This window comes from Armigeres subalbatus, chromosome 2 (genome assembly GCF_024139115.2).
Source record: "Armigeres subalbatus isolate Guangzhou_Male chromosome 2, GZ_Asu_2, whole genome shotgun sequence".
NCBI classification, from domain to species: domain Eukaryota; kingdom Metazoa; phylum Arthropoda; class Insecta; order Diptera; family Culicidae; genus Armigeres; species Armigeres subalbatus.
Window position 1 is genome coordinate 396,926,826 of NC_085140.1, and position 25,267 is coordinate 396,952,092.

The following is a 25,267-nucleotide window of genomic DNA, read 5'->3' on the forward strand; positions in this document are numbered from 1 at the left end:
AAAATGACTTTAATGAGAATCGTGTTTTTGCAGTTGATTACATATTTTTTAACGCGTAGTAGCGTCTCGTACCTAGCTATCATAGAAAAAAAATGATTTTTAGACAAACGGGACAAAACGGCCACTTCCAGTCAAGATTCTAAATAGTCCGGAATATGTAACAATCGTATTTTCTTTTAAATAAGCATAAGAAAACATAGAAACGCCTAGCCGCAATTGATGTTAAATCGTGGCTGTCATACAAAAATTGATTTTTTTTCGGGAAAAAGGGGCAAAATAGCGGGTATACCCCGTTACCCTCGTAACGCTGGGTAGACACCTTGGCGTGGTGTGTAGTGTGTTGTGTTACGGTGTAAACTCTACCACAGTCACATTGTCAGTATTTATGAGGGTATCGCTGAGTCGGGGGGCTCTTATTAAGTAAGTACTACATCAACACTTCCTTTCCCTTCTAAGTTACGGTGAAGATGGGCGTGGCCAGGAGTAGTAATCCTCATGTTTTTTTGTGATTTTTGTCCTAGATTGAAATCAAGGATCACACCCACCTTGATTTCTGATAGTAATCTGAATGAAGATTTCAAAAGAAAAACATGAGTATCACTAGTGTCCAATCTACGAAGTACATCGTAACTATGTTATGCTATGCGAAATAGCCGGTATACCTCGTTAGGGCGATGACATACTGACGCGTCGAGCGATGCGGAACGCGTCCAAGCACTCGTAAAGCAGAATATGAGCAAGAGAAATTCTGTTGTATTGGACACGTTCGCACACGCACACGCGTGAGTATGTCATCGGCCTTAGGCATAATGGACGTTAGGCATAAAGTGGCCCAAAGAACAGCCCATAACATAGAGAAGGCAGCATTATGCCAAATGTCAATTATGCCTAACGTACAGAGCTAGCCAGACTGTAGAATGTGAGTCTTGCATCAAAACCAGAAAAATATCATACGCCTTCTATGCACATCTTACTTACCATGCTCTAGAATGTGAGTCTTGCATCAAAATCAGAGAAATATCCGCCTTAATCGCACTTCGTCCTTTACATTTTCTAACTCGAGACGAGCCAGCTCGGGCTGAAAGTCTCGACAATAAAGAATAAAAAAAATTCTAACTCTACTTGATACTCACACACTGATCTTGTTTATGCAGTCATGGATAAAGCTTGCTAGGCTCTATAATGTGAGTCTTGCATCAAAATCATAAAAATATCATTCGCCTCCATCGCACTTCGTCCTTTCATATTTTTTAAAATCTACTCGCAACTCAAACACTGATCTTGTTTATGCAGTCATGGATAGAGTTTACCAAGCTATAGAATGTGAGTCTTGCATCTAAATCAGAAAAAAAAAAATCATACGCCTCCATCGCACTTTGTCCTTAACATTTTTAAACTCTACCCGCTACTCAAACACTGATCTTCTGTATGCAGTCATTGATAGAGCTTACTAGGCTCTATAATGTGAGTATTGCATCAAAATCAGAAAAATATCATTCGCCTCCATCGCACTTCGTCCTTTCATTTTTTTAACTCTACTCGCAACTCAAACACTGATCTTGTTTATGCAGTCATGGATAGAGCTTACCAGGCTATAGAATGTGTCTTATATCAACACTGCCAAAAATATCTATATATAATATACACCTGTGTTCAGAATAATAGCGGCAGAAGCCGTTTTTCATACAAAATGGTCAACTTTGACAAGCTGTAACTTTGTACCCCGCTGACTGATTGAGCTGAAATTTTGGCAGTGAACTACAAATATGATGAAATTTACGCATACTACGTTCAAAAAATAGCAGTTTTTATTTTTGATTTATTGCCCAATTCAAATGTCAAATTCAACAATTTATATTTTTAAATTATAAACTTAGTATCTCGCAGCACCTGAATTCAAATTGATAACATTCCAATAAATCGTTTTCCTGATATTTCCAAAACAAAAACTGCTATTATTGAACAATTTGACCTAGTGCGTAATTTTTGAACGCGTCATTCGAAAAAAAATGATACGTGGTATGTGTAAATTTCATCATATTTGTAGTTCACTGCCAAAGTTTCAGCTCAATCGGTCAGCGGGGTACAAAGTTACAGCTTGTCAAAGTTGACCATTTTGTATGAAAAAAGGCTTCTGCCGCTATTATTCTGAACACAGGTGTATGTGTCGCCGTTATAGATTTTTGCAATAGCTCCACCCTAATATAATCGATATTTGTATTCCATTCCATGGAATACAACATCGACTCACGGGATATTGTTGCCTTAATCTTAAATGAAAAATCTAAATTGATTTTTCCATTGCAAAGCGGATTTCTGTGTAGGCGATCAGAAGCCACCGGAACTTAAAAATCAACCCTTTATACTGTTACAGCCCTCCGATCAAATTCTGTAAATTGTAGATCTATGCTGAGAGGGAGCGCAAAGGTATAGCCACATAGCCTTTCTACGTCAATCTAGCATAGGGACGTTCCGATACTTCAAAATATCGATATTTGATTCGATACGATAATCAAATCGAAATATCGATATCACCGATATATTGGAATGCTGCGACAGCCGTTGTCGCTGAGATCGCTTTTGGAAACCCTGGTCAGCTCTCCGTGAAATCCTGAATGAAAATGACGCGCGCACGCGAAACACGGGTCTTTTTATACACAGGGAAAACGAAGCAGTGGGCCAAAAGGCCCGTACCTTACATCAATCTGATGTCCGTGTTGGGGATGCATGAACGGGATTGATTATTTCTGAATTTTTTACCGGGTTTGGAAAGAAATAACATTTTCAATAGTTTAACGTTGATAATCAATAGTATCGATGGAATTGGCAAATTGCTGGAGAGTTTCCGAATCGATTGATAAGAAAATCTCGAAAATCCATCGAAAGATAAAGACGCTATTAGCATTTGCAATCTCTCCTGATTTCGTGACGATCTCGAAATTGGAAATTTCCATTTAGGAAGTTTACGTTAAGGATCGACTAAGGCCAGGGTTCGGATTTCTCACTCACTCACCTCTCAACAGATTTCTCCACCATCCACTTTATCCGGAGAAATTACAGTGCGATAAACTCCGACACCAGCGATGGTGCGAAAAATTGTTATCCATCTTCGCATGTTTCGCGAAAAGCATATGCCGCTCAGTTTCCTCTTCAAACTGATTGCATCTGACGATGCGCCACGATAAGTAGAAGGTTCAATACGTATAGTGGACGCTCTATACATTTTAAAATTGTTTTGAGTTACATTGACCTACATTTTTGTAAATATGCTAGTTGAAATTATCTGGAGAAGGGGCGAGATGGAGAATTTGGAGGCGCAAAATTTTATTATCCGGCTAGCCGGCGCTCACGAGTTTATCACCCGTCTTTCTATCCGGATAAAATATATTTCGAGAACACTTTGCTCACAGGAGAACATGGAAAAATAGCATTCCGCTGTTTGGATCAATCCTGGGATTTTATTTATATGAGTGAGAAATCCGAAGCCTGACTAAGGCAGATATTGACCTTCTATAGCTTTCCATCAGTTTGATAAATAGTAATGTTCAATATGACATTAGAAATTACACACTACAAAACTCGATTTATAGTCGCGTAGCATCGGCCACTGAAATGCGCAAAGAATAATAACAATTTCAAAATTTGTAGAGTTTTGGCTTCGATTTCGACGAATGTGAAAAATTGTGCATTAAAAATCATCGAGTCGAGTGAGAAGAAGAGTAATAGAAGAGAAGATATGATGATGCACAGAATTCAAAATTGTATACTGTCAATGAGGGTGACATTGGGCCCAAATGTGATATGTTCCAAGTAAATTTTACAAAGCTCAACATTAAAATCAAGTTTTATTTAGTTTGGTTCGATCTTGAATAATAAATATACCACTGTGTGGGAAAAAATAATGAATGAGGCAAATTCTTCAAAAATATACATATATTTTAAAATTTCATAAGGGGTGACATTGGGCCAAATAAAATAGTATTCTTTTCTAGATCACGATTGAGAGGAAAGCATCCCTACATTAGATTTTCTGTAAGTAATAGAATTCGATATATTGTATTTATTATTATAATAAGATATTCTCTGTACACCGGTAAACAAATTTTTGTTGATAATCAGAATTTGCCAAATGTTGGCAATGTAACAATGATGAATTTAGCTCCTACCCAACATTACGGTGTAATTCTGCAATACTTTTGAGTTGATTCAACAAAAGAAAATTTTGATATTCCTTGATATATTTTTGGTATAACAATTTTATTTTGTTTGAATATGAGTAATATAGAGATAGAGTACTTGTCATAAGACGAATAAGTACAATCCCATTTAATTCCACCACTTGTAACAAGTGGTTAGTACTATCTCAAGTGTAAAGTTATAATCAAGTGAGGTAATAAAATGGGATAGCAATAACTTATCTTGAAAACATTCCAATTTCTAATCGACATAGAGTAGTCAAAAAACTTGCTGAACAAACTAAAAAAAACACAGGTCATTTGTTTTAAAAAAGTAGAAAACAAATCCAGAATGATAAAATTTCCTTTTGTTATTGAATGGTTCAACTTATGACTGGTAGCAACAGCAGCGCATGGAAGGCATTACTCATATATCCGAGGTTTACCTCAGCCAAGGTCGCATGTTATTATTTACAACCGGTTCGTTGCTGGTCGGTCGATATCATCTTCGGTGACTGGACGACTTTCGTCGCTTATCAATAGGAAACAAAACAACAGAAAATAACTCAGAAGTAAAAAGAGAACCAATGTCCATCGTAGCTGGGTTCATTTGTCAATCATTGGTCAATCAAATTGATCATACGGAAGGTAGGAAGTTCAATACTGGGGTCAGTGATCTACAATCATGCAGCGCGGAAAAGATTATTGAATTGCAATGAACTGTTGAGCTGAGCCCTGTTCCTGCTAATTATAGACAATAAAAACTCACCTCCAGGACCGAATCTTTCGTTGGTAGTGGACTGTCATCCAGCAGCAGTGTGATTACGCTTGGACCCATCGGATGCTCCAAAGGGACGACTCGTATTAGCGATTTGACTAGTTGAATCCACCCGGTGGGTTTGTCGGTAATATCATGGAGCATAACCATCGAGTTGGGAGGTTCCGGTTCACTGTAAAAACAACGGAAGAGAAACAACGGCCATACATTAGTGCTGATATAACGCTCGATGATGCATTACTTTGTACGATGGGGAATGTACACACTGCAATGACTGTACACGTAGACACCACTTCGCATGGTGGATCAATGCTGGTTGTTATGGTTTTGGGAGGAAATAATCAGTAATCGGTTCTTATTATAATTCTGCAGGAAGTAGTTGGAACCTGCAGTGGAGGGTGAGGTGTTTGTAATTTAATTGCTACTTTTCAATGGCAGAGGGATTGTATTTTATTTATCTCCTTTCAAGGTTCCACAGTATTCTGAGAATTGAGTTTTATAGAGCAATTCATGCATAAGAAATCTGGTTTCGGGCGCTAATTTTTTCAGTGCTGCTATTTTTCGTTCGAGACTATTACGACGACATCGTGACTGTCGTATAATTTTTAGAGTAAATAGGGTAACGGTACCAATAGTGGAGGTATTAGTAGATCCACAAAAGAAAATATTTTTTAAAAATTGATAATCATGGAAAACTTACAGCTTTAATATCTTAGTCAATAGATAAACTAATAAATTTGCTAACAAAAATGAGATAGATGTCATTTAACATCAATAATTACCAAATATTGCTTGCACCACTATGGGTACACTGTTCCTTTGGTGGCGGTAAAAATTAATTTTGGTTCCCATAGTGGTGCTATCCATTGGTTTCTTATGAGACTCGCCACTATTGGTACAGTTGCACCACTATAGGTGCAAGGGAGTCAATTTTGTTAAGGATAATCATTGTTTTTAATAGTTTTTCAAGTGAAACCTTAAGATAAGTTGCATTTAACAGGATTTTTGAAGCACGGCGCATCAACTGAAACCATCGTAAAGTGTTTAAATATGATAAATCTCATTAAAACCCCACTACCTCCACTATGGGTGCTACCTCCACTAAGGGTACGGTTACCCTAATGATTCTAATTATTCGAAACAAATGAAGCAATAAAAGCTACCAATAATTCTTACAATTCAGTTTAAAATGTTTGCATACGCAAAACTGTAATATTTCTGTACAAAAAATGTAAGCTTGTTATACGGATATATTAATATTGGAAATATATTTCAGTACTTTTAATAAAAAATTTGACTCCGGAAATAAATGTGGCCAGAAACGCATGTTAAAAAAATTGGGGGTTAACATAACCAGATGTGTGTTAAAGAAGCTATATCCGAAAGTTATCAACAACACTACGAATGCTTGGTCTAGCATTGCACGCAAGTATTTAATTCAGATTGAATAATTAGGCAAATGATTGTTAAATAAAACTGAACCTTGGAAACGACGACCAATTACATAAATCAGTAAACAAGTTCGATCGTTAAGAACGGTGTAGTATGGCAAAAAGCGCATACTAAAACAGTTCAGGGAGGACGAATCTTGGTGCTGGGCGCATTTGCATGAAAATGACATCTCGCCGTGCGTCACTTAGCAGCACCGCCAAGGTTCAAGATCAAGTTCCTCCTCCGACAGGAGGGCCCCGAGCGGAATCGATAATTACTGATACCAGCAAGACCGCCATAAAACTTTCCGGTAGGGGGATATTCAGTTGGCGACACCATCAACGATATAGTTTGTGGCCAGCCCACTACTGGCCCAGTACATATATGCACAGCTTGTACAGAGGTAGACGGACGGAAACATACACGCAGGAGCCCGGCTACAGACTACCGTTTAGTTCAGACAAGCAAGTGGCATGTGCTCGAAACAAGTTTTGCGATCGATGTAGGATTTATTAACGGATGTAGCTATCATGATGTTATTCTAATCGGTGCACTAGTTTCAGGCAGGTTCAACGGCAAGGTGCAGGTTAACTACCTTTTCAGCGATAAGGGGGTTTAGAAAGAATGTTGTTTATAACGGTTGTCAATTGGATTATAATACTAATTATTGATGGATACGTATGACTTACTATTCTCATAGATTAGTTAAAACTCGTTGATAGTTCAGCACCTTCTTGAATATAGAAATCATTGTTGAAGTTCAAATGTTTTTTTTGTTTTTTTTTTTTAATATTTTAAATTCTGTTATATATATATATATTGTTAGATACTTTTTGTTCTTTCAAAATCACATGGTTTATGAATGAACAAACCAAAAGTGCTATTGCTAGACCGGTCAATGATATGGCAGCGTGGTGACGCTGTGAGACTTAGGTTTTCTGTATGTAGTTCAATGATACAACTTGTCAACGTAGGCAATTTGTGTGCGGTCCAATGGTTCCGAATAATCTCGAATGGATGGTGATTTGCGAGTTGCGAAAAGAAATTTCTGCATAGTACAAAACACAATTGCTTGGCGACAGCAGAAAGATCAATCGGAATGATGGCCTTACGTTGTCCAACGTCTACCTTGCGGTCGTGTCTTGTACACAACCCCTATGATTTTTAATAGATTTTTGAAAAAATTAACTGCCAATGGCGTGCGGAGAAAGACAGCTCCATCATCCGTCATGTGCAATGACCAAGAAGGGAATTCTCTGACAGATAAAATCGAAAGTTTCGAGACTTTGTTGAACGAAGGATATGACGGTGCATCAGTGAAGAAAACAAACATTCGCAATGATAGACAAGCTGATAAGCCGCCTACACTAGATGAGGTTGAAAAAGCCTTTAATGAGCTGGAAGACAATAAGACTGCGAGAAACGATCAGCTTCTGACTGACCTTCTTCTCAAACATGGCAGTGAGCAGTTAAATGAAGTTCTGCATTATATTATGTTGAAAATACGGGAAGAAAAGGAATAATTCCAATTATTATCCGCTAGTTAGATGGACGGCCTCATTCACCCCTCCTTAAAGTAACAGCAAATACTGGATTGCGCCAATGACCGATGAAGATTATTATTATCATTATTTACACAGACTAAGGCCGGAGTGGCTAGTGCAGTACAAACGAAAACAAGTCTCCATTCAACTCGGTCCATGGCTATACATCACCACCTGATCCATCCACCAAAGCGATGTTGAATAGCAAGCATGAAAGACCATCACCTTGGCGTAGCCCTCTGCGCGTTTCAAAGGGACTCGTGAATGCCCCTGAAAGTCTAACTACGCACATCACTCGATCCATTGTTGCCTTGACCAACCGTATCAGTTTATTCGGAAATCCGTGTTCGTGCATTAGTTACCATAGTTGATATCTATCGATTTTATCATATGCGACTTTGAAGTCGATGGACAGATGATGTGTGGGCACGTTGTATTCCCGGCATTTTTGCTATATCTGGCGTACAGCGAACACCTGGTACTGCCCCACGAGCTCTCTTGCGATTAGTATTAGTCGACGGTATACAATTTAGAAGAGCACCTTGTATGCCTAATCGGAATACCATCGCTGAAACCAGCCTCAATCAATAAAATGATAAATTTTGCATTAGTGGAACAAAATCAACTATTGATACCAGGGCTGGTAGCATAGAATACCATTCAAAATAGTGACTTTAGTGACCGATAAATTTTACGAACGTCTAATGTCTAATATCGCTGTACTGTTCTCTGGTGCGCTCTTCATTAGAGTATTATTCGTCAGTATTACAACAACGGCGTAGAACGTATTCAACGGCCTTTTCTTGCGGTTTGCGCTTCGAATACTAAACTGCATCTTCCTAGTTACGAGGATCGCTCACACTTAATTTTTATTTCTGCAACTTGGCAAAAATCCGCACAGCCGTGCGCCAGCAAAATAAAAAAACTGATATTCCGGCAAAACGTTTGTTAGCTGATTTTCGGCAATTTTTTTGCTGATTTTCAGCAACTTTGACAGACATCTTGGCAAAAAACATGTTTGCTGGGGCACGGCTGTGCGAATCTCGGTAAAAGTTGAACATTGTGATGAGATCCCGGTAAAAAAAATAAGTGTGCTTGATTGCCTTAGAGCCACTGCGTATCCACCGGGATGTGAGCAGAGCCCTATGTGTAGCTGATGTACTTCAAGGAACAATAGATTGCGAAAGAATTTTACAACTAGTCAACATGAACGTCCAACCAAGACCGCTACGGAACAATTCTATGCTGAGGCTCCCACTTCGTCGCACTAACTACGGTGCAGAAACTGCAATCAACGGCCTCCACAAAACGTTTAATAGAGTTTATTCCTTGTTCGACTTCAACTTGACACAGAATGTCTTCCGTCGTAGATTTTTTTTCGTTGATTGTATGTGATAAGTCTGTATTTAATTTTTTTTTAAATTTTTTATCTTGCTTCTAAGCCTTTATGTTATATTTTCGTGACTATGTGCGTTTATGTCATTAGTATTAATTAATATTTACATACATCATTAGGGCCAATTGTAGTCTGTTGATGAAATCACACGATAAACAAATAAACCAACGTTGACGGAAAGAGACCAAATAGTGACTTTCGGTTAAAGAAAAAGTGACCAAATAGTGACTTTTGGATAAAATTAATAACTAGATAGTGTATTACAAGTTGTTACACTAAATTATGTTTATTATTTAAACTACCATTTTGCAGCAAGATCTGTAGCATTGTGGACATAATATTTAAGTTTGAAGTGATTGGTAAAACTGAAAATGGCACTTCTTATAGAAGAAAGTTATCTAGGTAATTAATTCCTAGACATAGAATTATTTCAACTCCCAATTTTAGGCAGAGAATTCAAAATTAAAGTCTTTTCCAGAAAATTTCTAGAAATAATTCACACTGATAACTTCTTCTTCTTCTTCTTTTTGTTATTGGCATTACATCCCACACTGGGACAGAGCCGCCTCGCAGCTTAGTGTTCATTAAGCACTTCCACAGTTATTAACTGCGAGGTTTCTAAGCCAGGTTACCATTTTTGCGATGATACTTTTGCCCAGGGAAGTCGAGACAGTTTCCAATCCGAAAATTGCCTAGCCCGGCACCTGGAATCGAACCGAGCCACCCTCATCATGGTCTTGCTTTGTAGCCGCGCGTCTTATCGCTCGGCTAAGGAGGGCCCCTGTGATTGTGATACAGCGGTTTAATAACAAATTAAAATAAATTGGATTTCAAATGCCGAGGAAATCCTTGGAGCCTCGATAAAATAGTACCAAGGGTTGCTTATTAGATATCCATAAATTCTAGAAAACTATAACTTCTAAACACGGATTCAACAGTCCTAGGTAATCAAAAGAAATATTTCAAGTCTCATTAGTAACATAGTGACTATCTATGATCGGGGCTCTGCCAAATCGCACTAAGTGCCCTTAAAAAATACCAGTTTTTTTGTCCAAGCTTTCGATTGGCAGATTTAGTTGATCACAAATCGTATCAGATATCCCTCAACTCCATAACTTAGGATATCCTACAACAAATGTAAATATGAATTGTTATGAAATGATTTCCGTTTTCCTTATACGAATAAAATATCACAAGTCAGTCAAAAAGCCGGGCTGAACTTCGACCCTATGTCAGTTGAATCTTGAACCTCATCTCAAAAAACGATATTTTCAAGAACTATATTATTTTAACCAGGAAGTTATTAATTTGGGATGGACCCGTAAAGCTCTTATAAATTAACTTCAAGCTTCATAATTTCAGAAATTCTTGATAAAATAGGAATGTAGAAAGAAACATAGGCCGTAGAGTAATCTTTTTGTTGACGTTCAGGGTCATATGTACTAAAACCAAAATTGTTCAGATTATTTACTGCATCTTAAAATTCTGATGTAGATCTTGAAATTTAAATAAAATTTTAATTAAAATTAAAATAAAATAAGACAAGACTAGCTGCGAGATGGATCTGTATAGGTCTCAGCCGAGCAGTTGTGAAGCAGCAAGCAAAGAAAAAAAAATTAAATTTTGATGTGTCAAATAATAGGTAACTTTGAAAATACTTTATAGGCATAAAATTATTGATTACAACATTTCATTATAAACCTTTAAATTTTTGCGCAATAATCGAAATTTTAATATATTTTACATAAAAATCATAACGTAACCCAGGAATCATATTGAAACAAAGAAAAGTAAAGTGGAGTTAAGAGTGCCTTAATATGGATTTCCTTTGGTATATTAATCAATGAATCAATCAAATTTAAAATAACATTAAAAAATAATGATCCGAGATTCTTTTAACCCTTTCCTTCCCATGGTAGCTGTAGAGCTTCATAAAATTTTGCAGCTTCCAACATTCAACAACAAAAAGCAATATTTAGCACAGCTTTATGGCTTCATTAGTCTGCGTATATAATCAATTTTGTGTAAAGATAGTGAAACTATTGAAAACAATCAAGTAACTATTGATTTATAATCGACAACTTTTGTTTTCGTTTTCCACTAATTTAAGCCATATCAAAAAACTTTCATTCTAGCATTTTTCTTAAAAGGTGATTTCTTCCTATTGAAATCTTTGAAAAAAAAAGTCGTGGGAAGCAAAGGGTTAACAGAAATCTCAAAAGTTTATGCAGTTTCAAATGTTAAAATCATCATCAGAAATTTTTTTGAAGCGGGTGGATGAGAGGGGAACCTCTTTGTTTTCTTTGTTATTTTATTCTCAATACGGGGATTTCTCTCAAGTAATGTACTGACCCTAAATTCCTTTGCTGTATCAATCAGAGATACAAAGTTCATCATTTTGATCCAGAAACAGATATATTTGTGTTACAAATTGATTAAATACCTATTTTGCAATTCCTGATCATAATCCCTGGTTTACAGTTCGTCTTTGAATGATAAAAACGTCTACTTTTCCATACCAACGAAATGGATGCTTTAATGACCATTATGCAACTCAAATGAGTTGCATAAAATCTATTATAGCACTCATTTGGGTGCTATAATGAAAAACCAACATAAGAACAGTAGTTACATGACTACAGTTTGCTGAATTAGCTTGGGTAAGTGCTCAAATAGTGTATTCTTTGCGGCGCGTAATAAATAAACAGTTTGATGGTCAAGACATCAGAATTTTCCAAAGGCGCTTCAAAGCTTGTCGAGCTATGCAATTTGACACGATAACATGGAATATGATTGTTCTCTGAAGCAACATGATTTATTGGTAAGAATGAACATGTGAAGTTAAATAGTCCGTAACATTTTGGTACAGATTTATCATATTAAAGCCCATTTTTCGTATGTTTTAGAAATGCACTAACGATTGGAGTTAGAAACATTATTTAATCTCTTTTAGTGGAATGTCTTCAACTGTCTAAGACGAGTTTAGTGATTTCCATTTAATTCCACCACGTTTTGTTATCTTTACAGTTGCGTGTTTCGACCTCAAAGTTGAGGTTGCCTTCAGTATATAGTACTTGACTCGGCCGTAGTGCTGGCCGGGATACGAGCAAGCTTAGGGAAGATCGGGTAATCAAGCCCGATGAGAACTATGGTCGTATGTTGACAGGGAAGGGGAGGGGTTTGCTCCTCTCCGGAGGTGCAAATCTTACTGAGCGTCTGTTCTCCATGTCAGGATCGGCTCACAACAGCGTTTGTTCTCCATGTTAGGGGCGGCTGATCATCGTCCGAGTGCCAGCGAGAGACTCTAAGTGAAATTGTGCACCATGGTCCACCGGGAATAAGGAGGAATGGTCCTCCGAAAATTTAGGGGGTTTGATGTCAGGCCCTGCAAGCCAGCTTTTAACATACGCAACGAACAATCAACAAGAGAGTACGGACCGGAACCTTCGGCGAAGACCACTGCGACGAAAAGGGACTAGCGATTGGAAACTCGGTTCGTGGAACTGCAAATCTCTCAACTTCATCGGGAGCACACGCATACTAGCCGATGTACTCAAGGACCGCGGATTCGGCAGCGCTGCAGGAGGTTTGTTGGCAGGGATCAATGGTGCGAACGTTTAGAGGTAATCATACCACCTACCAGAGCTGCGGCAACACACACGAGCTGGGAACAGCTTTCATAGTGATGGGCGATATCCAAAGACGCGTGATCGGGTGGTGGCCGATCAATGAAATAATGTGCAGGTTGAGGATCGAAGGCCGGTTCCTCAACTTCAGCATAATCAACGTCCATAGCCCACATTCCGGAAGCACTGATGATGATAAGGACGCATTCTACGCGCAGCTGGAACGTGAGTACGACAGCTGCCCAAGCCACTAGGTCAAAATCATCATAGGAGATTTGAACGTTCAGGTTGGCCAAGAGGAGGAGTTTAGACCGACTATTGGAAAGTTCAGCGCACACCGGCTGACGAACGAAAACGGCCTATGACTAATTGATTTCGCCGCCTCTAATAACATGGCCATTCGCAGCACCTACTTCCAACACAGCCTCCCGTATCGGTACACCTGGAGATCACCACTGCAGACAGAATCACAAATCGACCACGTTCTGATTGATGGACGTCACTTCTCCGACATTATCGACGTCAGGATATATCGTGGCGCTAACATCAACTCTGACCACTATCTGCTGATGGTTAATCTGCTATCTACTATCCGTCAATGCTAAAAACTATCCGTCATCAACAATGTTCGGTACCGACGACCTGATGTCGCCACTGCATACGCGCAGCATCTCGAGGCAGCTTTGCCGGAAGAGGGTGAGCTCGATGGGGCCCCTCGTGAGAACTGCTGGAATACAGTCAAAGCAGCCATTAATGACGCAGCGGAGAACAACGTCGGGTATATGGGACGAAGTCGACGGAACGATTGGTTCGACGAAGAGTGCAGACAGATTCTGGAGAAGGGCGCAGCGCGGGCGGTCGCGCTGCAGCAAGGTACCCGGCAGAACGTGGAACGCTATAGATGGAAGCGGAGACAGCAGACCCGCCTTTTCCAGCCTGGAAGAAGCGGAGTGCGAGGAGATGGAACAGCTGTGCCGTTCTCAAGAAACAAGCAAGTTCTAGCAGAAGCTCAACGATCTTGCAAAGGCTTCGTGCTGCCAGCCGAAATGTTCCGGATGGGAGCATTTTGACGGACGAACGTGTTGTGATCGAAAGGTGGAAGCAGCACTACGAGGAACATTTGAATGGTGCTGAGAGTACAGGCAGTGAAAGTCAAGGCAGCGGAGGAGATGACTACGTCAGTTCAGCTGACGATGGAAGCCAACCAGTCCTCACCTTGAGGCAAGTTAAGGATGCCATCCAACAGTTAAAGTCCAATAAAGCAGCTGGTAAGGATGGTATCAGAGCTGAGCTCATCAAGATGGGCCCGGCAAAGCTAGCCACTTGCCTGCACAAACTCAGCATCTGGGAAACTAAACAGCTACCGGAGGAGTGGAAGGAAATGTTTATATGCCCCATCTACAAGAAAGGCGACATGCTGGAGTGTGGAAACTTTCGAGCGATCACCATCCTTAATGCCGCCTAGAAAGTGATATTCCAGATCATCTTCCGACGTCTGCACCATTAGTGAATGAGTTCGTGGGAAGTTATCAAGCCGGCTTCGTTGACGGCCGCTCGACAACGGACCAGATCTTTATTGTACGGCAAATCCTTCAAAAATGCCATGAACACCAGGTCCCAACGCACCATTTGTTCAATGATTTCAAGGCGGTATACGACAGTATAGACCGCGTAGAGCTATGGAAAATTATGGACGAGAACAGTTTCCCTGGGAAGCTTACCAGACTGATCAAAGCAACGGTGGATGATGTGCAAAACTGTGTAAAGATTTCGGGCGAACACTCCAGTTCGTTCGAATCGCACCGGGGACTAAGACAAGGTGATGGACTTTCGTGCCTGTTGTTCAGCATTGCGCTAGAAGGTGTCATGCGGAGAGCCGGGTGTAACAGCCGGGGTACGATTTTCAACAGATCCAGTCAATTTATTTGTTTGGACATTGTCGGCCGAACATTTGCAAAGGTGGCAGAACTGTACACTCGCCTGAAACGCAACAAACAAGCAACAAAAGTTGGACTGGTGGTGAATGCATCGAAGACAAAGTACATGCTTGTGGGCGGAACCGACAGCGACAGGGCCCGCCTGGGAAGCAGTGTTACGATAGACGGGTATACCTTTGAGGTAGTCGAGGAATTCGTCTACCTTGGATCCTTGCTAACGGCTGATAACAATGTTAGTCGTGAAATAAGAAGGCGCATCATCTGTGGAAGTCGTGCCTACTACGGGCTCCACAAGAAACTGCGGTCAAAAAAGATTCGCCACCGCATCAAATGTGTCATGTACAAGACGGTTGTCCTCTACGGACATGAAACATGGAAAATGCTCGAAGAGGACTTGCAAGCACTCGGAGTATTCGAGAGACGGGTACTTAGGACGTAAAACGACTTGGCGAGCGTGGGGCGCATCCGAGGCTGGAGAGATGCGGCCTCGAACCGTGTATTGTGGCGTCAAATTGTTGATTCAGTGTTATCTGTTTAGATGTAAACTAAATAAATGAAATGAATGAAACTAAATGCATCACCTCGAAGAAGACTTACTCACATCGCTTATGGATTACAAGAACCAAGAATCTCATGCGCTGCAGTAATCCATAAATCGATGACCACCTCCTGGATGATGTTATCAGCGGCAATACCATGCAACAATCAACAAAACTAACTCCGCATCATTCTCAGCAGCTGGGAACGATTCCCCATCGCACCAGACCACTCAAGCGATAGCAAGTTTATATGGCCGATGAATAAACAAAACAAAATGCTATCGCAAGCACGCTGCATACGATCAAAATTGATGGCAGCGTGATGACGCCGCCGTGGTGGGGCTTACGCGTTTCATCCGTATATAACTGGATGATTCGATTTGTCGACGTGATTTATGTGAGGTTCGATGGTTTCGAATAATCTGTATTGAACGATGATTGTAGAGAAAAAAAATTGATAATCGATTGCTACTACGACTACGGGTTAGTCATTTCCAGGCGATAACTAAGTAATGTTTGAATCCATCTTTGTTCTTTTTTCAAAATATGGAATTATACTACATATTTTGTGTGACGAACTTATACTTCATAAAAAATCATATAAATAAAGCTTTAAAAAAATACTACATATTTACAAAGAAGGCAGAATATTCCGTCAACTGTAAGACAACATATTTCATTCCTTGTCGTGTTTTTGGACGAGCCGGACGTACAATCTTCCGTGTCTCATCACGTGGCGCGCTTTGATCCCGTAGAGTTTTTTTCCCTCAAGCGGAGCGGAGGGTCGTTTTTATATCTTTAAGTTCCCCACGCGAGTGATAAGTTGGGTCACAAGGTGATTGTCCAACCGACTTTTGGAAGCGAGCTGTTTTAGCAAAGCTATCGCAGTCTCGTGAGAAAGTAAAGTTATTTTTTTTCCTTAAAGCATTACGGTGACGACAAACAGCAGCAGAGTCGTCGTCACCTAAAAGCTACCTAATCGGGAGAGTAGGCAGCAAAAAGGCTAAGTAAAATATTGTATCCCATTGTCCCGTTGAATTAGATTCATACAAAAATCAGTGGTGCAGGTTTGTGTTCTGCCTATAGTTAGGAACAGTCGGTAACGGTGGATTATTTGCAGTGGGGCAAAAGCGAAAAAGTTTGCCTGAAATATTATTAATTAATTTCGCTTTTTCTGTGTTTGTGTTGTTGTTGTTGTTATTATTATTATAGTTAAATCTCATTAGTATTTTCTCATATTCTTTTTATTATTATTTTTTTGGGGATTTTGTGTTAATTACATGGACGAAGAAAAAGGAGGCGAAACGCCTCCCAAAGACAATATAATTCGCACGCGATTCTACCAAGCTTCTTCGCCTGGGCCGTGGGTTGTTTACTTTCGGCAGAAAGTGAAAAGTATTGATTTTCTAGGAATCAAACGTGACTTGACGCGTCGTTTTCCGAAAACTGATTTTCATCGATTAATCGGAACAAACTACGTGTAACTGCACCTACATATCAGGATGCAAATGCTATCGCAAAAGACCAACTGTATAATGTAGAATATTTGGTTTATGTCCCCTCGCGGGAGGTCGAAATCGAAGGTGTGATCAACGCAGCGAGCCTGACTTGCAAGGATGTACTTGCGGGAAAAGGCCGCTTAAAGAATGCAATACAGTCTACCGTGGATATTTTGGATTGCAAGGAGTTGCATTCAGCTGCCATGGTAGATGGTAATAAAGTGTATTCTAAGTCAGGTTCGCTTCGGGTGACGTTCGCCGGTTCGATTCTCCCAAAATATGTAGATATTGAAAATATGTTATTTCCGGTGCGACTTTTTGTGCCGCGGGTGTTCAATTGTACCAACTGCAAACAGTTGGGGCACACCGCCGAGTTTTGCGACAACAAGCCCCGTTGTGGCAAATGTTTTGAAAAGCACAGGGAGGAGTCCTGCCAACAACAAGTTACAAAGTGCGCTTATTGTGGCATGGACCCTCCCCATGGTTTGCAAGAATGCCCAGTGTACAAAAAGCGCACCCAAAAGGTGAAGCGTTCGTTGGTACAGCGCTCCAAGCAGTCGTATGCGGAAATGGTGAAGTCGCAAGACACATCCGCAACTGCCAACGCAACGGCTGCTATTTCAGCTGCCGTTCAAGTTAGTGATTTTTATGATGTCATTTCCATAGACGAATCGGACTCTGACGTAGCCGATATGGATGATTCTGCGGAGGTACACGTACCCGAAAAGAGGAAGAAACTGTCTTCCCAGGATTGCGCCGTAAGAAAACAAAAATCATCACTAAAAGCTTGCCGAAATCTGATGGTAATGAGGGATTATTTAAAATTCCGAAGCAGCCTGTCTATACTGCTCCTTTTGACCCATGTTGCAGTAAGACATTCCCGCCATTGCCTAAAACTGATGTTACAAAGAAACATCAGTCAAGGAATATCTCTCAGCAGAAAACTGCTACTCGCACTTCCAAGAAAAGAATCTCGTCCAAGCGAGGATTGATATCCTTTAAGGACCTTGTGGATCGTATTTTGAACTTATTCAATATTCCGAATTCATTGAGGCCAATCATTGACCTCTTTATTCCAACAGTTGAAAGTTATCTGAAGCAATTGACTGTCTCATGGCCCCTTCTTGCAGAAATCGTATCTTTCGATAGATAATACGGCCAATATAGAAGATACGATCACTGTGCTACAGTGGAACTGCCATAGTCTAAAAAATAAACTAGACGTGTTCAAGTTTTTGATTCGCAATTCTGATTGCGATATATTTGCACTCTGTGAAACATGGCTTTCTTCTGAAGATGAAATCAACTTCCACGATTTTAACATTATTCGCCAAGATCGGAATGATCATTATGGTGGCGTTCTTTTGGGGATAAAACAAAATGTTACCCTTTCTACAGAATTCCCATTCCGGTAGTTAATGGCTTAGAAATCGTCGCTTGTCAAGTAACTGTAAAGAATAAAGATCTTTGCATAACTTCAGTATATATTCCTCCTAATGCCTCACTTAATCGTCGGCATCTTTGGAGCGCAGTCTCTCTTCTATCATCCCCAGTTTTAATACTGGGTGATATGAATGCACATGGTATTGCATGGGGCGAAACCAGAGACGATAACAGAGCGCCCATTTTTTATGATTTGTGCGACGATTTCAACTTGAATATTTTGAACACAGGTGAAGTAACTCGAATAGGACCAAATGGTCAACAAAGCCGTATTGATCTGTCCTTATGCTCAAATTCACTATCATTAGATTGCACGTGGAAGGTAATCCAAGATCCCCATGGTAGTGATCACATGCCTATAGTCGCTACAATCAAAAGTGGCTATCAACGATCAGAGTCAGTTAATGTTCCTTTTGACCTCACGAGGAATATCGATTGGCAAAAATTTGCATCGGCGGTGAAAATCGGTATTGAATCAACTGATATACTCCCACCACTGGATGAATATCGATTCCTTACCGAATTAATTCATAAAAGTGCACTAGAAGCTCAGAAACGACGCGTTCCAAGTATATCTATCGTAAGAAGACCAGCCACTCCTGGATGGGATGATGAATGTACTAAGTTGTATTCCGAGAAATCTGATGCATTCAAGGCTTTCCGTAAACACGGAAGGTCTGAGCTTTTTGAGGAGTACCTGAGACTTGAAAGAAAGCTCAAAAACCTTCTCAAGGCTAAAAAACGTAGCTACTGGCGACGTTTTGTTGAGGGACTATCACGAGAAACCTCAATGACAACACTTTGGAAAACGGCCCGCAACATGCGGAACCGCATTTCCACCAATGAGAGTGAAGAATACTCCAATCGATGGATATTCAACTTCGCAAAAAAGGTCTGCCCAGATTCCGTACCAGCAGAACCGCTATTTCGAGAATCAGTCACTGATCCCGGTTCTTTGGGTGGACCATTCTCAATGCTGGAACTTTCTATGTCTCTTCTTTCATCGAAAAACTCAGCTCCGGGATGCGATAACATCAAATTCAATCTTCTTAAAAACCTCCCAGATATCGCAAAAAGACGATTACTTGACCTGTACAACTGTTTCATGGAGTACAACATTGTGCCCCCAGAATGGCGACAGATCAAAGTAATAGCTATTCAAAAGCCTGGAAAACCAGCGTCTAATCACAATTCATACCGACCGATTGCCATGCTATCATGCATGAGAAAGTTATTGGAGAAAATGATTCTTTCAAGAATCGACCATTGGGTCGAGCAAAATGCATTACTATCAAATACTCAGTTTGGCTTTAGAAAAGGTAAAGGAACAAACGATTGTCTAGCGTTGCTCTCTTCAGATATTCAGCTGGCCTTTGCGCACAAGGAGCAATTGGCTTCAGTGTTCTTGGATATTAAAGGCGCTTTTGATTCAGTTTCCATAGAAGTACTGTCAAACAATCTGAACAGTAGTGGATTACCCGTTATTTTAAATAATTTTTTGTACAATTTGTTGTCAGTAAAACATATGAACTTTACTCTCGGCACTCTGACAACTTCCAGAAACAGCTACATGGGCCTTCCCCAAGGATCATGTCTAAGTCCTTTGCTTTATAATTTCTATGTGAAAAATATTGACAATTGTTTGGAAGGACAATGCACGCTCAGACAACTTGCAGATGATGCTGTGATCTCTCTAAGAGGTCCATGTGCAAATGTCTTGCAAGGACCATTGCAAAGTACCCTGGATAATCTGACTGTTTGGGCCAGACATTTAGGGATCGAGTTTTCACCGCAAAAAACTCAATTGGTTGTGTTTACAAAGAAGCGGTACCCTGCTCAACTGAAACTAAAGCTGTTGAAAGATGACATCAACCAATCTTTATCCTCCAAATACCTTGGGGTCGTGTTTGATTCTAAATGTACCTGGAAACTTCATTTTGAGTATTTGATAGAGAAATGCCGGAAAAGGATCCATTTTCTACGTTCTATCTCCGGAACATGGTGGGGTGCTCACCCGGAGGACCTCATCAAACTCTATAGAACGACTATTCTCTCTGTTTTAGAGTACGGCTCATTTTGCTTCCTCTCAGCAGCTGATTGCCACCTAATCAAACTGGAACGAATTCAATATCGTTGTTTGCGTATTGCTCTTGGCTGTATGCATTCAACGCATAATATGAGCCTGGAGGTGCTTGCTGGAGTTACTCCTTTAAAGCACCGTTTCTGGGAACTCTCACTTAGAATACTGATCAAATGTGGAACAAGTAACACACTTGTCTTAGAAAACTTCGATAATATGCTTGACCTGGTCAAGTCAAGATTTCTGAGAGTCTATCTCAATTACATATCGTCAGATCTTTGTCTTCCATGTTATAACCCACCTCGAGTTAACTTCACCAACGACAGTTCCTCCATTGAATACGATCTGTCCATGAAACATGCTATTCAAGGAATACCAGATCATCTTCGAAATATTTCTACTCCCTTGATTTTCACTGAAAAATACCATCATGTCAATTGCAACAACAGATATTTCACTGATGGATCTCGCATCAACGGATCCACTGGTTTCGGTGTCTTCCACGAGAATTCAACCACCTTCCGAAAACTTCAAGAACCGTGTTCGGTTTATGTTGCTGAGCTGGCAGCAATTAGTTTCGCTTTGGGGATAATTTCCAATCAGCCCGTAGACCATTATTTCATCTTCTCGGATAGTCTTAGTTCTATCGAGGCACTCCGGTCGATGAAACCTGTTAAGCACGCATCTTACTTTCTTACAAACATAAGAGAGCAGATGCGTGATTTGCTTCGAAAGATCATTCAAGATTACCTTTGTATGGGTCCCATCCCATTGCCTAATCTATGGCAATGAGAAGGCGGACACGCTAGCAAAGGTGGGCGCACAGGAAGGTGAAGTTTATGCTAGACAAATCTCGAATAACGAGTTTTTCCCATTAGTCCGTCAGAGTACTCTTCAAAATTGGCAAATGAATTGGTCACACAATGAACTTGGACGGTGGCTATTTTCCATAGTTCCTAAAGTTTCTGCGCGAGCGCGGTTCAGAGGTGAGGACTTAAGCAGAGGCTTCATTCGCACGATGTCGAGGCTTATGTCCAATCACTATTCACTAAACGCACATCTCTATAGAATAAATCTGGTCGATAGCAGCCTATGTAGGTGTGGAGCCGGTTACGATGACATCGATCACGTAGTTTGGTATTGCACGGAAAATGACGCGTCAAGAGTGCAACTATTGGATACCCTTGTGGCCCGAGGTAAACAACCCTACAGGGAAGTAAGAGGTGTTTTGGGGGATCACGATGTGGTTTATTTGCAGGCCATCTATGCCTTTCTTTGCTCATCTGACATTAAAGTCTAATACCCCTATTTTTTTTCTTTCTCAGTTTTTTTTTCTTGTCTTTGTCTTATTGTTCCGTGTACCACGAAGCTATGGCCATCCGGAAGATGCTCCCTACAGAACTGAATCATACGAATCATAATTCGAGCACGAAGCTACGCCACACCAGTCACGACATCAAATACCTGGATTTGCAGCTGAAATAACCTAAACCTAAATCCCTAACCCGTCCGTTCTGAATGAAGTAATTTCTAAACTTGAGTCACCAAAAGTATTTTGGTCTTTGTCCAACTAACTGTTAATGATAAGATGATATATATTGTATTTATATCATACTCTAGAATTGCAGCTCCGCAAATTGTCACACACGACTGAGCCTACCAAATAAATGAAATGGTTAAAAAAAAAAGACAACATATTTATGAGTAGAAAAACTTGCTTTCAATTTATAGAAACAACATCTAAAAAAATATTTTTCCAAGCAAGCAAACTTCTTTACTAATCTACCACAAATCATATGAAGCGTTTTTCCAGTTACAGTGAGGCCTTTGATTTATAATAAGGGTTAGTATTATTTACTCATTGGCGTAAATGAGGGCGTATGTCAAGCAAGCTAATTAATTATAATATTGAATTTCAAATATAGTCCCCTTGACATTGAAACTAGTTAAGCCAAATTATTTACTATAACTGAATTCAAATACTAATAATTTCGTCTCAATCAGTTTTTATGCGAAGAAAGAACCTTTAAAAGTATCTTGTCTTTTCAAATGTTCTCTTCACGTGGGTTTGCCGTGAAAGTGGTTTCTTCAAATCCCCAAATAATGTAGTAAATACGGTTCAAGAAGAATGCTATCATCTAAATTTTTGTAATACTTTGGTATGTACGTATTTTTTTCATTTGAACTGATAACATTAGAAATACAGGACAATGATGTCATAAGAAAAAAGCTGATTCTACGAATATGAAAATTCCGCATGATCAATTGTGCAAATTGTAGCACAAACATTTCATTAACGATTGACAGCCTCAACTTTATCGTAATTTGCGCATTATCGCCCGACACGTTATTTACTCATTTGTTTATGACCCATCATCGGTTCGCCGTGAGTAATCCAGTGAGCCGGCTCCAACGAAAAGCTGAAATTGGTGTCTGCTCCCTGTATGCAGCAACAACGATGCCGCAAAAATGACGCTACCGAATAAACAATGCCACCTGCCCCAGTAGGGGGAATTCCTATTTTCTTCTATGATGTATTTCGTTTGCTCTCTACCTCTTTGTTCGCATACAGCACCAGTAGAACACGAAGAGTCATCTTTTACTGGACTGGAAGGCAGATATGATTGCGAGTCTACGTGAGACTCGCGAAGTTTATTATTCTTTCATCGGCGGTTAGCGGATTGGATGTAGGCGGGTCAGTCTACCTGACGGTGCTCCCTATGCGAGTTTCAAACAGAAGCACAGGATCTGATCTGGGTTGCGTCACTTTCAGTTGTCAGGAGGGGAAATTTTGTGCCATGGAGTTTTCCATGGTATGCAAAGTCGGTCAAGTGTACAATAGACCTACCAACCTGCAGAGTCCTAGATAGATTTTACAATGTGAAGTCAAAATCTGGATCAACAGCGATAGCAATTCATTGTAGGTGCAACAATTGAAGCGTTCGCTGAAACTTGACGGAATGGGGTCGATATGAAACGAAGGCGTGTTTAAATTTTCATGATATCAATCGTAGTTCCAAATCGATTGAGTTCGCGTTTCTGTTACAGATTATAAGCCAAGGTTTTCTCACTGACCTAAACAAAGTTCAAGCTCTTGCAGGGTTGTTGGTTGAAAAAGTGGTTGTTTTGAATATTGAAATTTGACTAGAGGCTTACATAGAAAGTTCATGAATTTAAATGAGTATTGAATATATTATGGTTTTTTATTGTTTTTATTAATGAGGTTTTCGGCATATATTATTGTTATATTCATACAAAATATCAAGCATAATTTTTCATAACGACGTATGTAACAAATATGAGGATTCGAGAAATCCTTTGCAGAAAGTTGGCAAAACTTTTTCTAAAACTGTTTTAAAACTAAATCTTTTTCCAATACTTTTTTCCGCTGGCATGCATCATTACAATAAGCGTAATAAGCGTGCTTCACAGTAAAGCTCAGTTCATTCAAATTCATTGTGAAAAATGATAAAATTATACATACACCGGTATGCTATACGTACGTCGGTGTAAATTGGTCGGTTTTCCATAGTGCACGATTGACGCAACTGCAGTTTTGTTTTGTTTTGATTTGTTTGTTACATAGGTCGCTCTTAGTTCCCATATGTTAAAGCGACGTATGTAACAGTGAGACTTCAAAAATAGAAATTCGCAAAAGATTGAATTAAAGAATTTTAAGATCTGAAATCAGTAAAATCGATGCGTATTATTTAAAGCCGCGTGTGATTGTCACGTTGTATCAAAAACCCCGTTTTGTTTACTTTTGTTACATACGTCGTTATGAAAAATTATGCTTGATATGATTATTTGAAGAAACATGAACATAGCTGAAATGGAAGGAACTGAAGTAGAGGTGCTCTCATCTTATTTCCATGAATCAATTATTTTCTCTAGAACATATCAACAAACTTTACGCTTCAAGAACTTTCCTCTCTTTTTCATCCATGCAATTACTTGATCGATTTCGGAGACGATCCAGCCTAGGGCTGAAAGTCTCCTTAACACTACGAATTCCGTGATAAAATTATTAACGCGGACTACCCTGCCGTCATACGCATATTTGTCCCACGTTTGCTGGGATTTCCTATATAATGGGACAGTTATGCGTATAACGGCAGTACGGTGATCAGAAAATCATGGGAACTAAATTTTCAAACAGCTGGTTCTCAGCCATCTTTAAACCGATTTTTACACTGTGCACTGGGTTTTAATTTAAGGATTTTGTGTGCGAAAATGCATAGAATCACTAGAATTTGATTAGCTTAAACGACTCTGATAATTTTATTTTCCGTTTGGGCTGTAAAAATATCAAAATTTTAATTTTTAGTGTCAGTGCACAGGTAAAAAGTGAGGTTACGCGACGCCACTGCTTTTACGGTCTTACCCATCTCATCTAGTTTCACCAAACTGGCGAGTTTTGTTTCTAGGGATGCTCATTTTTTACCTAGAGGGGCGTGAGTAAGGATGGTTTTGGTAAAATATAGTAAAATTTACTTTACATGATATATTTCAGTGTGAACAACACTTACAGGTTCCAAAAATGTTTTATAACACTATTCTAGCATCGACTATACTATATGTGAACAATATATTTCTACTGGACATCCCTAGCGACTCCAACCTCTGTCCTCTGTAACTGATGAAAGATGATATGCAAATTTTGCCGAAGAAAACTACGAAAACCCGTGCCAATGGAAACCCGTCATGTCTATACTAGTTCGTAAAGGCCATATGTACGATATTCCACTCAGATTTGCCTAAACCAGATATTCTAGGTTTTCCAAACTGTTATGGAGTTTGGATCAATTGGTCTACCAGG

The 25,267-nt window shown here is 39.7% G+C and overlaps 1 protein-coding gene across 7 annotated transcripts in view; it reads right to left on the reverse strand.

The window, feature by feature from the left end:
- The window catches only part of LOC134213249 (RING finger and SPRY domain-containing protein 1-like), a 42,711-nt gene that overhangs the window by 9,708 nt on the left and 7,736 nt on the right, over window positions 1-25,267 (reverse strand). For all 7 annotated transcript variants that reach the window (XM_062692072.1, XM_062692068.1, XM_062692073.1 and 4 more), the window contains exon 3: window positions 4,945-5,125. In XM_062692072.1, coding sequence (XP_062548056.1) covers window positions 4,945-5,125 — 181 coding nt within the window. The remainder of the gene's footprint in view (window positions 1-4,944; window positions 5,126-25,267) is intronic.